Source organism: Lobosporangium transversale (assembly GCF_002105155.1).
Source record: "Lobosporangium transversale strain NRRL 3116 chromosome Unknown BCR41scaffold_6, whole genome shotgun sequence".
NCBI classification, from domain to species: domain Eukaryota; kingdom Fungi; phylum Mortierellomycota; class Mortierellomycetes; order Mortierellales; family Mortierellaceae; genus Lobosporangium; species Lobosporangium transversale.
Window position 1 is genome coordinate 632414 of NW_019028984.1, and position 14064 is coordinate 646477.

General features: G+C 41.0%; 2 protein-coding genes across 2 annotated transcripts; both read left to right on the forward strand.

Annotated features, from left to right (window-relative positions):
• Positions 1 to 19: 19 nt before the first annotated feature.
• Positions 20 to 1946, forward strand: BCR41DRAFT_368257 (hypothetical protein; the record flags this gene model as incomplete). The annotated part of the gene is made up of 2 exons (XM_022026368.1): positions 20 to 187; positions 321 to 1946. 2 exons carry the CDS (start codon positions 20 to 22, stop codon positions 1944 to 1946), a joined length of 1794 nt encoding a protein of 597 aa, XP_021884483.1.
• Positions 1947 to 2055: 109 nt separating this feature from the next.
• BCR41DRAFT_204469 (VHS domain-domain-containing protein) lies at positions 2056 to 5292 on the forward strand. The gene is made up of 11 exons (XM_022019913.1): positions 2056 to 2328; positions 2504 to 2591; positions 2723 to 2798; positions 2954 to 3247; positions 3365 to 3418; positions 3507 to 3587; positions 3678 to 3821; positions 3918 to 3996; positions 4086 to 4340; positions 4459 to 4755; positions 4934 to 5292. Exons 1-11 carry the CDS (start codon positions 2283 to 2285, stop codon positions 5275 to 5277), a joined length of 1758 nt encoding a protein of 585 aa, XP_021884484.1. The 5' UTR covers positions 2056 to 2282; the 3' UTR covers positions 5278 to 5292.
• Positions 5293 to 14064: the final 8772 nt, after the last annotated feature.

A 14064-nucleotide genomic window follows, 5' to 3' on the forward strand; every position in this document is an offset into this window, starting at 1 on the left:
AGAAAAGAAAATAGAGAACATGTTTCCCTCACCACTTCTCCTGGGCTCTCCTGTGCGAGTCTTGACTCGATCCGTCAAATTCTCCACCTGGAAAAGAGCAGTGGCTTTATGTCCAACCGAGCTTACACGCCAGCGTCATCAGTATAGTACAGCAACTACCGAAGTTCCTACTGAAGAAATCTCTGAGGTACTAACTTTTCTTTTCCTTATGAGGTTCATCATATCGACAATGATGAGATGAGAAAGAGTTTTTTTTTTTTTTTTTTTTTTTGAGATCTTTAACTTATTCTCTTTTTTTTTTTTTTTTTTTTTTTTTGTAGTCTTCCGAACCACCATTTATTAGACCTAATGGACGAGTACCGAGGAGCCCACCAAAGGATCGGATGTGGAACCGTGAGCTGGATGAAAAACTCAGCGAACTCCGAGCAGTTGGTAAGACATGGGACTATATAAGCTTGGTACTTAAGCGGCCTGCCTCTGCCTGCTCAGATCGTTATTTCAGTGCTCTTGATCCTGAGCTCCAAAACTGGACACCCAGCATGTTTGCCAAGCTTGATCAGCTGGTGGAAGACGGTGAATCATGGCCAAATATTGCACGTGCCCTCAACTGTAAAGTCATTGCTTGTCAACATCAATGGCGAACTCTTGGGCGAGGACAGTATCGCGTTAAAGGATTTCTTTCAGGGCAACGAGTCGTCAGATGGTCAGATGGAGAGATCAATTCATTCTGGAAAGCCTGGATAAAACATGGTATGGATTGGGTAGAGATCTCCAAGGATGTTGAGACACGGACAGCAGGCGAATGTAGTGATGCATTCAGAGGCTTGGCTGTAGCGGCTCTCAAAGATAGTCCAGGATGGGTCAAATTGGATGGCCATACCTTTATCAACGATGCTATCAGGGCTTCTCGTCAAAGGCTAAAGGCAGTGTTGAATGATGGTAGTGATGAAGCAATGGAGGGATTACGGGGAAAATCTCTAGAGTGGACTTCTGCTGACCATGAGGCTCTTTTGGCGGCTGTCGAAAAACATGGACTCTTTTCCGGCTGGTGTACTATCCGAAAGCAAGTGAAGCCTCATTTGAGTGACGAGCAAGTCGAAGCAGAATACTATCGACTCAGCGGAGTAGTTGAGGAAGGGGAAGTTTTGGAACAGTCAGATCAATTAATCAAGAGGGTCATGTGGGATAAGGATGAAGTTGAGCGATTGAACATGATTTTGATGAAATACAGCTCATTACCAGTCTGGAAAAAGGAGGCGAAGAAGCGTGGGATCGAGCCGGCAATAGATGATTATGAAAATCTTCTCAGGAAAAGGAATCCAAGGTTAACAAAAAAAATGAGAGCCAAAAATGAAGAGGATTGGCCATGGACTGATGATAGAGTAATGCGCCTGAAAAGACTCGTGGTTCAGCAGCGGCATCAGGAAAAGCATTCGCGTCGTCCTGTGGACTGGGAATGGATTGCTGACCATATCGGGCCTCACTTTGACCCCCAGATGTGCATCACCAAATGGCAGGGATTATCAGACGATATAGAGATCCAACCGACTACTGACCCAAAGCCTTGGACTAGTGAGGATATAGATATGTTAGAGAAAGGTCTGGAGAAATATGGGAAGGCTTGGACCTTGATCCAGCAGGATTACTTACCAGAACGTAGCACGGCTTCAATTCGCCGGAAACTCAGCAATCTCCAAGTCGCACGGGACCAATTGGTGAAGGAACAAAAGGCGATTGCCCGTCAGAAGAAAGTGTCCAATATTGAGGAATATATCGATCAAGCTTTGAAGGAGAACCCGTTTTACATTTCAGCGCGACGGCTGGAAAAAGTCCTGGAGACTTTTGAGCAAGAGCACAAACGGATTCGGGCTTTATTTCCTAGGGGTCCAAAGAAGAAGAGCGCAGATACAGAAATTGAGGGCAGTGAGACAGACGAGGACAAGTAAAAGTCGAAGATAAAATGTGCAAATTCCAAAATACCCAAACCATAATTTAATATGAATTAATTGCCACGTAACGCTGTGGACAAAAAAGGGGGGGCAGTGCTTTCGGCTTGGCTTAGCTTGGCTTGATCAGCTTCTCATTTCAACTTTTTACATTCATCATTCTCATCTTCACTCTACTTCCATCATTCTCTTTTCTCCAACCAATCTTATTACACTTACTACTAATAACAAATAAAAAAAGAAGAAGAAGAAGAAGAAGAAGAAGAATAGGAACAAAAGAAAAAAAGAAAGAAAGAAAGCATTGATATTCATTATATACACCATTGGAGCCACCATATGAACTACGGACAGCAACCAAAGTCGGTCCTTGAGGCCTACATTGGTATGTGTATACCCACCTTATCTTTCTATTTTGTCTCCTTCTCTCTCCCTCTCTCTCTGCCCAATGTGTCTAGGTGTTTATTTATTGCGTCTGTTTTCCAATGTACATGCGACTCATTATCATTCCAACCTCCACTTGACATTTCATCATCCATGACATGACCATCTTTATAAAGAACGCGCTTGCGACCCTTCGCGTTATGAACCTGACCTAGCTCTGAACCTCGAGATTTGCGATATCATTAAAGAGAAGCAAAAAAATACGCAAGTGAACGAGAGACTCTATTTTGCTTTGAACAATCGTGTTTCCCTGACGCCTGTTATCTGATTTTCTTGCTGGATATGAAAATACTGACTAACCCCATGTATTTGTATTTTCTCTTTTGATATAACAGACCACGAGAAGCAGCAGTGTATATTGTACGCTTGGTGAACAACCGCAACATGCATGTTTCCTTGTTGGCTTTGACAGTAAGATTTCCTTTTCTTTTTCTTTCTCTTTTTCTTTTACCAGCCACGTTTCAAACAGGCTCTGCTTTGTGCTTTGTGCTTTGTATTATGGTATAAGAAACTGATTTGTTGGATTCAAATGATATTGACATTTTTTTTGAAAAACTGATGTATAGCTCCTGGACAACTGTGTCAAGAACTGTGGCTATCCTTTTCACCTCCAAATCGCTACAAAGGAATTTCTGAATGAACTTGTTCGTAAATTCCCGGAACGACCTCTTGCAGTGCCAACACCTGTTCAGAACAGGATTCTAGAGATGATCCAGGAATGGTATCAAACAATATGCAGGACATCGCGATACAAGGAGGATCTAGTTCATATCAAGGATATGCATCGCCTCTTGTCCTTTAAGGGTTATCGGTTTCCACAAGTGAGAGGTGATTCAGCTGCTGTTCTGAATCCTGTCTCTGTAAGTTTCTTTCAGAGGAAAAAAAAAAAAAAAAAAAAAAAAAACAGCCAAAGCGATTTGGGACCAATATATCGATTGTAACAATATCTGCATATTTCTCGCCATCATCATGGATAGACACTTAAATCCCCTGCTGAACTCGAAGAGGAAGATCGGGTAGCTCAAGCGGCAGTAAGTCAAGATCAGTATACTTCTTTAGATATCACGAATACACCTGATGATGCAAAATACAATCTCTAAGACATATTCTTTTTAATAGAAACTTCAAGAACTAATCCGACGAGGGCGTCCAGAAGATGTACTTGCAGCGAATGAGCTGGTCAAAAAGATGACAGGATATGTAAGCCTGACGACTAAAGGGTTTTTATTTGAAAGAAAAAAAAAAAAAAAAAAAAATGGTCCTTACAATTGGCGTCTGAAATTATGCTAGGAACAAGAAGAGAATGAAAAGCCTGATTATGAGGAAGAGGCAACCTCAGAACTTGAAAAGATTTCCCAAAAGGCCATCCTGCTGACCGAGATGTTGAACGATGTTAAACCAGGCGAGATCATTGGACGTGGAGATATATTTGAGGTATCGAAGCATGCTGTTATCCGATACAAATACATGACATCATGACATTGATTGGCCCTGGAAGGCTGATATATATTTCATGATATCCGTTTATAGGAGCTACTTAGTACATGCAAGGCGGCACAACCAAGGATCCAAAAGTTTATTAACGAGGATGAGGATGGCAATAATATGGGTAAGTGAAAAGGGAGTTTTCAAAGGTATTCATTAATTAGTACCTACTATTATACATACTAAAAATAACAAAAATAAAATAATTTTTAGAAAAACTCCTGCAGATCAACGATGCAATCAACAATGTCATCGAGCAGTATAAACAAGTAAAGAGCGGTAATCTAGTCAAGGCAAAGGTTCCCGATCTAGGACAAGGTGTGGATAGGGAAGACAATCATGGAACCAACTCAACCCCCAACCAACCTGAACCATCCTTAATCGATCTGGTTGATCTTGGAGGACAAAATGACAGCCAGTCATCTGCAGCACTCGGTACTGCAACTTCAAAGGCACCAGCGACGACAGGTATTTACAGCTCATGAATTAGGATATCTGATATCACCTTCACTATATCGATGCTGGTTATTTGCGTTATTGACTTGCTGGTATTTGTTTCTTTGTATGCATTTTACTACATCTTCAGGCAACTTGCTGGATGATTTAATGAGCCTCAATTTCAATGATGCACCATCTCCAGCATGGGGTGTCGGAGGAAGCATCAGTCTAGGTCGAAGCAACTCATCAGCAGGGTCAGGATCAGGATTAGGGTTCAGCTCGTCCCGACCCATGGGAAGTACAGGAGCATCCGGAATGGGATCGAGCATGGTATCTCCTACTTTCAGTGGTAGTCCATTACCATCTTCATCAGCTCCTGATTCTGCGTTTGGTGAATTTGAGTTTGTCTCGAATACTGGAGTAGCCCCATCAGGACCTGCTACAGGTAAGAAGAGCGCGATCTCAGGAAGGGTTGCCATTGGGCTGTTTGACTTGTGCTAATCACTGTTTTTAATAACTTTTCCCAACAATTAATATCATACTAACATTATCAATTACATCTTTTGCATCAAAACTTTTTTTTTTTTTTTTTTTTTTTTCCAACCAATATTACCGGTCAATAGTGATTCTTTTTAATAAGAATGGATTGACAATTGAATTGGAAGTAGAATACCCTGAGAAGGATATGAGTTCAATGCAAGTGATGGTATATTTTTCCAGTTCGGTACAAAGTACTATTTCGAATTTGATGTTCCGAGTGGCGGTTCCAAAGACCCTGCAGTTGCAGTTGAACCCACAGTCATCTCAAATATTGAACCCAATGTCGAAGCGAGGTGTGAGTCAGTCGATGAACATCAAGAACCCAACACGGCAGCAACCTGTGCGGATCCGCTATCATGTCTCGTATATGGTTGATGGACAGACAGTAGAAGAGCAAGGAGAATTCAATCAGTTCCCTACCGCATAGTTTGCAAAAACAAAGTAAAAAAAAAAAGAAAAAGAAAATAAAAATAAAAATAAAAATAAAATAAAAGAAAAGAAAAGAAAAGAAAAAAAGAAAAAGAAAAAGAAAACTATTCTTGCTTAGAGTTCATATAATGTCCACCCCGCAGTCCACGCTATAATTTGAATATCTTTTATGGCTCAAAATCCATGCCTCTGCCTTTCCTTTTACACGTCTTTGGTCAACTCTTTTCTTTTTTCTTTTTAAAATATAAATAATCTCAAGCGCCATTCCACTTTATAATTCTTCCTCTCTCTTTCTCAATTTTATTTAATGTGTACTTGCTTGTAAAAACCAAGGCGAGAATCTTCAAACTCCTTTAATGGAATAGCAATCTTTTTCAAACACGTCAATAAGATTTTGCAAGTGCCGCTTTGGGGTCGTAAAGTCTTTATTCATTTACTTGCCACAATCCAGACTATTACCAGGTACTCCTGCCTTTTGCTTTATCGATAGCCCAGAGTCTGCTATGCATACTACTGATGAGCTTACGGCAGAAGCCCACTGGGATCTTGTACCACTCAACCGAGATACGTTGCCATAGCTCATGGCAACTCTGTGCTCGTTCTGGATACTTCGCAAGTCGCCTCTCCAACTTTGACCACATTTGTTCCATGAGATTGAGGTCCGGCGACAGCCCAGGCCAGAACAAAAGTGTGTCCTCCTCCGTAGTCAGATACACCGACTCCAAATATCTTTGGACAACCTTCGCTGTGTGTTTTGGATCGTTGTCGTGCTGGAAGACGTAATTGCCATTAGTCAGGTTCCATTTTTTCAGTGACATCTGTAGATCTTCCTGAAGTATTTTGATATATGTATTTGCAGTCATATTATCGTCAATCAGCACAATGCGTCCGGGTCCATGCCATGAGAAGCAGGACCACACCTTCACGTTGCTACCTCCAAACTTGGTGGTCCCTTGTACTGATCTATGGGCCATGTGTCCAGGAATGTCATCTCGCACCCACTGAGCGCCATCAGACCAAGTCCAGTTGATTTTTGCTTCATCAGACCAAATAACCCTCTTCCAATCCTCCAATGTCCACTCCTTGTATTTTCGGATAAAGCGCCTACGTCCCTTAATATGGCGTTTTTGAAGAGTTAGCTGGCGAACAGGCTCTTTCACTCTTAATCTAACCTCCTTGGCTCCTAATCTAGCCTCCTTGGCCCCTAATCTAGGTTCCTTGAGCCCCCGCCTGATCGTCCATTCAGAAACTGGCTCTGGCAAGAACTGATTGACTTTAGCTGTGGCTTCAGCAGCAGACTTGAATACACCTTGTTTAATGCTATCCTTCAGATACTCCATGGTCTTCATAGGCACTTTCCGTGGTCGACCGCGCTTACTGATAGGCATGTTCTCCTTATTTCTTTTATAGATCCTCTCGGCCGTAGTTCGTGATATATTGGCACTAGCAGCTGCTTTTCGAATGGACATACCATTCAACATCAACCTTTTGACCTCCTCGGCTTTTTTCCTCGGGATTGGCTTCATAGTCTGTAGAAATGTGGAGCAAAGGAAGTTGAGCAGCAATGTGGAAGACAATGAGGAAAATGTGTGGTTTTTATTGGCAAAAGATGATGATCGAAACCCGTCATAGTCAATACTTGACTTGAGTGCACTTGCGAAAATGGCAATGGCTTGATTGGAAAAAAGACTGCTGTCTTCAGTAAAGGACTGACACACAAAATACAAAATACATCATGATAGCGTAAATGAAGGCGAGTCCTTTATTTGTGCCAAGTATGATCCATATCTACAAAGATGGTTCCTAAGAAATGGAAATGGAACGTTGCTGAAAGAAAACATGGGGGGGGGGGGGGCATTTCTGCACGATAATGTGAAGCGGAGCCCTCACTGACCTAGACCCCGGTAGTCTTTTTTTTTTTTTTTTTTTTTTTTTTGAAGTTTCAAAGGGAAAAGATCCAACTAAAGTCAACTTATGTTGCCCTGTTCCATCAAGCAATGAAGTCTACAATCTCCTGGACCAGCTGTATTGGTCGGAAGATGGAAAAAAAGGCTGGGGATCAGACAAACAAGAAAGAGGTACATGTACATAAAGTTCGGGTATATGATTGCTTTTATGAGGCTCTGTATTTTATGTGAAAATAACTCGTTATATTAAATGATGTGTTACTAGAATACAAACATCGCAAAGTCAATCAAACGTGTAATAGTGATCATCATTTCGAATTCATATTCAGTAATAATCGAATTGAAAATGAAAACATCATGGTTGAAAAGAGACCTTGAGGCAGCCCTTGAACAATGAGCCACCTCTCTCAAGTAAGGGTCCATAAGGAAACAGGAGCTAATTGAGACCCAACAAAAACAACTTGGATGCCTTTGATTCACTAACCATAGAATGTTACTCAATATCTTGTCTTATCATCTACTCGTTTTCAATTACTTTAACCTATTGCTTCTTTAAAACATAGCTTTTAGAATTGGAGCAGAAGTTAGAGTGAGCATAGGCTGATTGTGATCAACTTCTAGGGAAGCTGGCCCAGCCTCAAAATTATGTGGTGGTATTGTGGGAGCAACAAAAGTCGCTCTCCGGGAGGGAAAAAAAAAAAAAAAAAAAAAAAATTGGGTCAAAAGGAAAAAGCAATGACGCTGCAAGGGAGCAGCATTCTTTTCTGTCTGCTGTTGATCATCAAGACAAAGGTACGCGTTCTGTCTAGAAAAAAATCAGTGCCATAAAACTTTGCAGCGTGATAACAGTGTCCGAACTATTTCATGTAAGCTACCAAAAGATCATTTTTTTTTTTTCAAAGATGGAGCGTGTTGAAAAGAATCCGTGTTAATCCCTTGACCAACAATTAAGCATGTGTATGCTGCGCTCAACGTATCAGAGACGAACACGTAGAATAACCGAATAAAAGCCCTTGTATACCCGGAACTTGCTGTAAAGCTTCTTCAAAAATACGTTTTCCGCTCCTAGATGTGTTTTCAATTGTAATATAATATCAATCCTGGAGGCTGTAGCACATTTGGAATCCAAATGAAGGGTTTACTATAGCACTTAATCTTCTACGTTTTCTGAAAACGCGTAAATGTGTTTATATAAAATATTGTTGCATAGACTTGGGACCTAGAACGAAAATTATCCTAAACCACAGCCTCGCAGGCAGATATCAGAGCCTGAAGAGAAAGAGCGCGTTATTTTGGTTTCTAGCGTCCGTACAGCACAAACCTATTGAAAAAAATAATAATAACAATCATCTGCCATTCCGATCTGCCCAAACTCCAGTCTAGCTGCTTCAGCTTCTTCGGTAGGGGCTGATAATTGCCGCATTGTAATGAGCGGCCAACTTTGTCTTCTCGTTCAACCAATTTTGGCGGTTGGTATTAGCTTGAATGAGTGATTCCTTTAGCTGGCTCAATAGGGCTTGAGACAGGGCTTTCGCTTCCGCAAGCGTTGATGGAGACCTAGTTGGGGTCGATCCAGGTAAAGGCATCATTGCAACAGTCCTAGGTGGAGTTTGAGCGTCAAAGACGGGAGAAAATGGAGTGAAAAAGATTGAAAGAATTCATTGTGATAAGATGATTGTATGAAAGTGATCAAGAGATGTTTTTGAAGTGAAGGCCTATTTTTGCCAGAGAAGTTCACAAAGAAAAGAAAGGTGATCTGTCTTTTTTAAAAAAAAAATAAATGCTTGTTCCGATTTAAGGAGAGCACGTTGGGATTCATAACGGGACTAAGGAAAAATGCAATCCCCGTCAGAATAAAATTTTAACCCTCGGCTGAGAATCCCCAAAGCCTCCCCGTCAACATCCCTCTTTCCGGAATTCTTATCCCCCCGTCACCCGCGCAATTCTTATCCCCCCCCCCGTCAACATTCTGGAGCTGATTTACAAAAAAAAAAAAAAAAAAAAAAAAAGAGAGCTCTACTACATCCTATGGTTCCCACTGAGTTCTCACGCAGCTAGTGCAGTATAAAAGGCCCATCAATGTACCAATCTGTATTTTAGACAATAGATATTCTTAACCTCCATTAATTGCAAAGATGGTTTAGGATCACCAAATGTCTTTTTTTTTACGACTGTATTGGACTCATATGGTGCATGTTAAGGTTTTGAACCTAGTGATGAATACGAATCTAGAAGGGAATCATTCATCAAGGAGCTGATCCATTTATCTACTGTCAAGCTTTGAGGACAAGATAAAAAGTAAGAGAGGATCAATGGTGTTGAATTAAATAGTTAGTGAGATGTAGGTGCACCAAAAGCAGAAAATAAAATCTTCTCTCAAAAACAACCTCAAAATGGTGACGGGGGGTAAGGATTCTCACAATTAAGATGGTTGACGGGGGGGTAAAGATTTATATTTTGAGAATCTTTACGGGGGGTGTAACGGAATTCTGACGGGGGTTTTTGGGAATTCTCAACCGGGGGTCAAAATTTTATTCTGACGGGGATTGCATTTTTCCTTAATTCATAACGTTGCACATGCCTCTCTATTTCCAAATATGGGTTAGAAATCCAAATGGGGAAATAGAGTTAAATTAATGAATGACCATAGTTGATACTCAGGGACAGATTACTTCAGTTTGAAGAGCTTCTTGTAGGTATGCGCCATATTGGAGCCGATAGGGAACCAATAGTAGCAATGGCTCATGACTCTTAGTATATAGGTGCCATAGATAAATTAAAACCCAGTTCAAGGTTGTAAGGGTAGTATCGCTTAATGACACCGGCAAATTGATGATCAGCGATTGGCTGATGGTCATGCCATGCATGATGAATGTGGATTGGGTGAGGATGTCAATGGGGAGTGTCATCAATTTTGAAATAATTCTCGCTCCTTCATTCCTCATTCCTGAACCATAACTATTGCCAAACTTTGCCCATACACCCAAACTGCACCGGTTGACCTCTTTTTTATGAATAAAAATATCAATATGTCTTCAAACATCTGTAACAATACTTCCGCTTGTAAAGGCACCACCAGGCCAGCGACACGTCAACAGACTGAGTCAGAGACTCGAGGGGCAAGGCCTACTCGAAGATATAATCGTCTTCCTTTAGCACCATTGTTGAAATATGCCAGGATCATAATAAGTTGCGAGAATGAAAGAAAGATGTCTTTATTATGAACTAGGGATCTTCGTCCAATAAAAAGGATCCTTAGTAAAAACCCATGTAAATGACTGCTAATCGCGACTCATTCGCGTGTAATATAGACGCGTCGCGTGTGGCTTTTGATTTGACGTGACAAAATCGGCCTATTTAAGGCTTGTTTTTTTCCTTTTCTCTACTTTTTTTCTTTTCTTTTTCTTTTTCTTTTTTTTTTTTTCTTCTTCTTCTTCTCCAACCAACTGAACGCTTTTCAAATCTACTGCATAGTTCACTATTGCCTTCCCAATCAGCTAAGTATACTACACTTTTTCCTTTTCCGAACAACTGATTTCCCAACTCCTCATTCAAGAAGAAAATGCATCCCATTATTAAACGCAAAGCACCCACAGACGATTCCACTGAGCATGACACGCAAGTGTCAAAGAAACAACGAAACGAAAAGACACAAGGACAGGTGGCAGATGTTGATAGAGCCATTGATTGGTCGTCGTCCTCGTCATGGATGCGATCATTCAACTATAATAGGAGATACCAAAATACTAATAGAGCCAATGATTGGTCGTCGTCCTCTTCGTGGACGCGATCATTCAGGTATAACAGCGGCAATCCAAACAGGATGCGCAGAACATTTCTGCGTGATCCGGCGACTGGAAGCACTTTCACCTTATTGTCCTCTCCGTCGTACAACGCTCTCAAAATGGAAACAAAATGGCAACCCGCAAAACCAGACCGAAAGGGTATGACTGTTGTTCATATAGAGTCTTCTCACGATACAACATCGACAACTTTAATATCAACAGTGGTATCATCCACATCAGTCAAATCCTCTACGGCTTCGGTCGGCGTAAGGCCCCGATCTCATGAGTAAGGAGCGTCCGAAAGAGAAAGCGGGGGGTCCGGGTTCAAAACAACAAAGGAGCCCGAAGAGCAATAAGTAAGGCTATGCAGAACCGGAAAGGACTCGGATATTCCCTCGAAAAAAAAAAAAAAAAAAAAAAAAAAAAAAAAAAACTCTCATTTCGTATGATTGTTTTTGTTGTGAAAAGAAGAGACAAAATTGCTCAAATTGCTTAATGTGTCAATATATAGTGTTAACCTATTAAAAGGTTTGTTTTAATAATTATAATAAAATTATCTTTGTCTCTAAGCTTTTACAAACAACAGCAACAGTCTATAAAAGCAATAAGGGGGATATGCCTGTCAGTAAGCGCGGTCGACCACAGAATGTGCCTATGAAGATCATGGAGTATCTGAAGGTTTACATTAAACGAGGTGTATTCAAGTCTGCTGAAAAATATTTTGTAGATAGATCGTGAGCAATAGAAAAAGTAAGTGAGAATAAGATGTGGCTCCACACACCACATTCATGAGGTATTTATTCATTTTCTGGTAGAGGGACGTGTACCAGGTAGCTACGTATCTCTCTATAGGATGACATGGGTTCGTTCTAAAGCCTCATATCAAAGATATATCGCGTCATTGTGTATGGTGCGTTATTGCCACTAATTTCTACCGCGAATCTTTTTAGCGTATTAATTTTGAATTTTGATGCCTAGTTTTTTCTAGCTAGGCCATTATAATATTGCATATTGTGAAATATCCAACAGGTACATCTGACTACGGAGGAGGCCACACTTCCGGTCAAGCCTACGCAGTCGCCCGACCTCAACCCCGTGGAACACATGTGGTTAGAATTGGAGGGGTGGCTTGCGAAGTATCCAGCGTATCTTGGTTGAGTGGTACAAAATCCCAGTGAGCTTCTACCGTAAGCTCATCAGTAGTATGCATAGCAGACTCTGGGCTGTCGATAATGCAAAAGGTAGGAATACCTGGTACTGATCTGGATTGTGGCAAGTTAGTGAATAAGAGTTTACGACCCCAAAGCGGCACTTGCAAAAACGTCTTATTGACTTGATTGAAAAAGATTGCTATTCCAGTAGAGGACTGAGATACAAAGCACAATACATCATGATGATGTAAATGAAGACGGGTCCTTTTTTATACCAAGTATGATCTATGTCTACATAGATGAATCCTAAGAAATGGAAACGGAAAGTTGCTGGAAGGAAACATGGGGGTATTTCTGCACGGTAGTGAAGGAAGTGGCAGACCACGAAAAACCATCTCACCCCGCTATGTATGAAGCTGTGCAAGAATTTCGCCTCTACCAACGCAGTCAAGAATTCACAAGATCAAGATGATGATGCGGAGCCCACTACAGCATGGGGGAATATTGAAGTGGCTAGGGAGGGATTTGTTCTTGGGACTATGAAGAAGCCACTTTTGTATGAACAACGGCCTCTCGAGAAATTACTTTTAAGGCTCTTGCCGTCAACAGAGTGACCTTCAATTTAATTGACTCGGGTGTCAGGGACTGACAAGATGATTGTAAGAAAAGTAAGTAATTGAGGAACAAGGATAGCAGCGAGTTTAAGGACTAGGATGGGCTCAAGGTTTTCTACATTACAAGTCTATGATATCTATACTTGATCGTCTGGAGCGGAGACGCGTTCCATGAACTCTAAATAAAGCTTACTCAAAACACTCCCTAATACCTTTTACCATATGCGGAACTCCAAGTGCTGAGTTAACTTAATACAAGGGATCCGAGGAAGATATCCGGTGCAGTCTTATTTCAGGGCTACTTGGAACCGTGGGCCATGTTCACTGGTCTATAGCTCTTCCAAAATTCTAGAGGCTATCCACGGAGCTAGAAAGCTAGGAGATGCGACTTGGTTTGACAGACAAAACTTTGTATGAGAGGGCATCGAAGATAACATCACATTTGGGGCTCATGCCAATCTCGCGCGTTCGTACCTGTATATCCGATCCACATCAACTGAGTCTGAGCATTTGTTCAGTAAGGCTGGGCTAGTCCTCTCATCGCTTAGGACCAACCTCAGCGATCAAAATGTACGCAACATCATGTTTAGTCACTGAGAAAGTTAGACTTACAATGAAAATAAAAAGTATTTTGTTAAAATAATAAAGTGATTAGCAACATTAAGTTCAAGTCGCTTTATTATACCCCGTCAATGAAACTCGCCATATCTTAATGCTCAGACGTAGACCCAAGTCATTGTGGTGATATAAGGGCATCTTCCTTTGGCTGCTACTATTTTTCTGATTACTCGTAATCGTAACACGCTTAATTCTTCATCTATTTTTTTTTTTAAATATGTCACTTTCCCTCAGTATACCTTGGCCTTTGTCTTTGTCTTGCTCATTTCGTAATCGTTTTATCTCCAGTTTAATCAATTTCTTTATCTTAAATTCCTGTCCTTGCAAATAGCATCCAATAAGTCGAAGCATCCAGGAAATATGGGCTTCAGTATTGTTAATTCAGGGCAAGGCCTCTTTCACTAAACTCAAACAGTGGCAAGAGAAGAATCTAGTGCAGTCTTAGCACCAGTGTTGCTTGTTGTCGCAGGGGATGCTTATTGGTCTTTAAGATCTTTAAGATATAGAGATATAGAAGTCTGACTATGAACGATATTGTAAAGAAGAGAATGCAGAGACACAATTAAAGTACGCGACTGCTTTTCGAGGCAAGATCTAATCTGTCGTGGTGTCTTTTCCCTGAGAATTGAAATGAAAATGGCAGGGGGAAAAGAGAAGAAGCCTGTTATGCATGCAGATGGTGGTGGATATTTTTTTTTTTTTTTACATCA

What these genes read in the sequence shown, in the direction of transcription:
- BCR41DRAFT_204469 (XM_022019913.1), top strand. Translation starts at nt 2,283, where the DNA reads ATGAACTACGGACAGCAACCAAAGTCGGTCCTTGAGGCCTACATTG. An exon ending in TTTCCTTGTTGGCTTTGACA is followed by an intron (nt 2,799 to 2,953) that starts GTAAGATTTCCT and finishes ACTGATGTATAG; the next exon opens with CTCCTGGACAACTGTGTCAA. An exon ending in TGAGGATGGCAATAATATGG is followed by an intron (nt 3,997 to 4,085) that starts GTAAGTGAAAAG and finishes AATAATTTTTAG; the next exon opens with AAAAACTCCTGCAGATCAAC.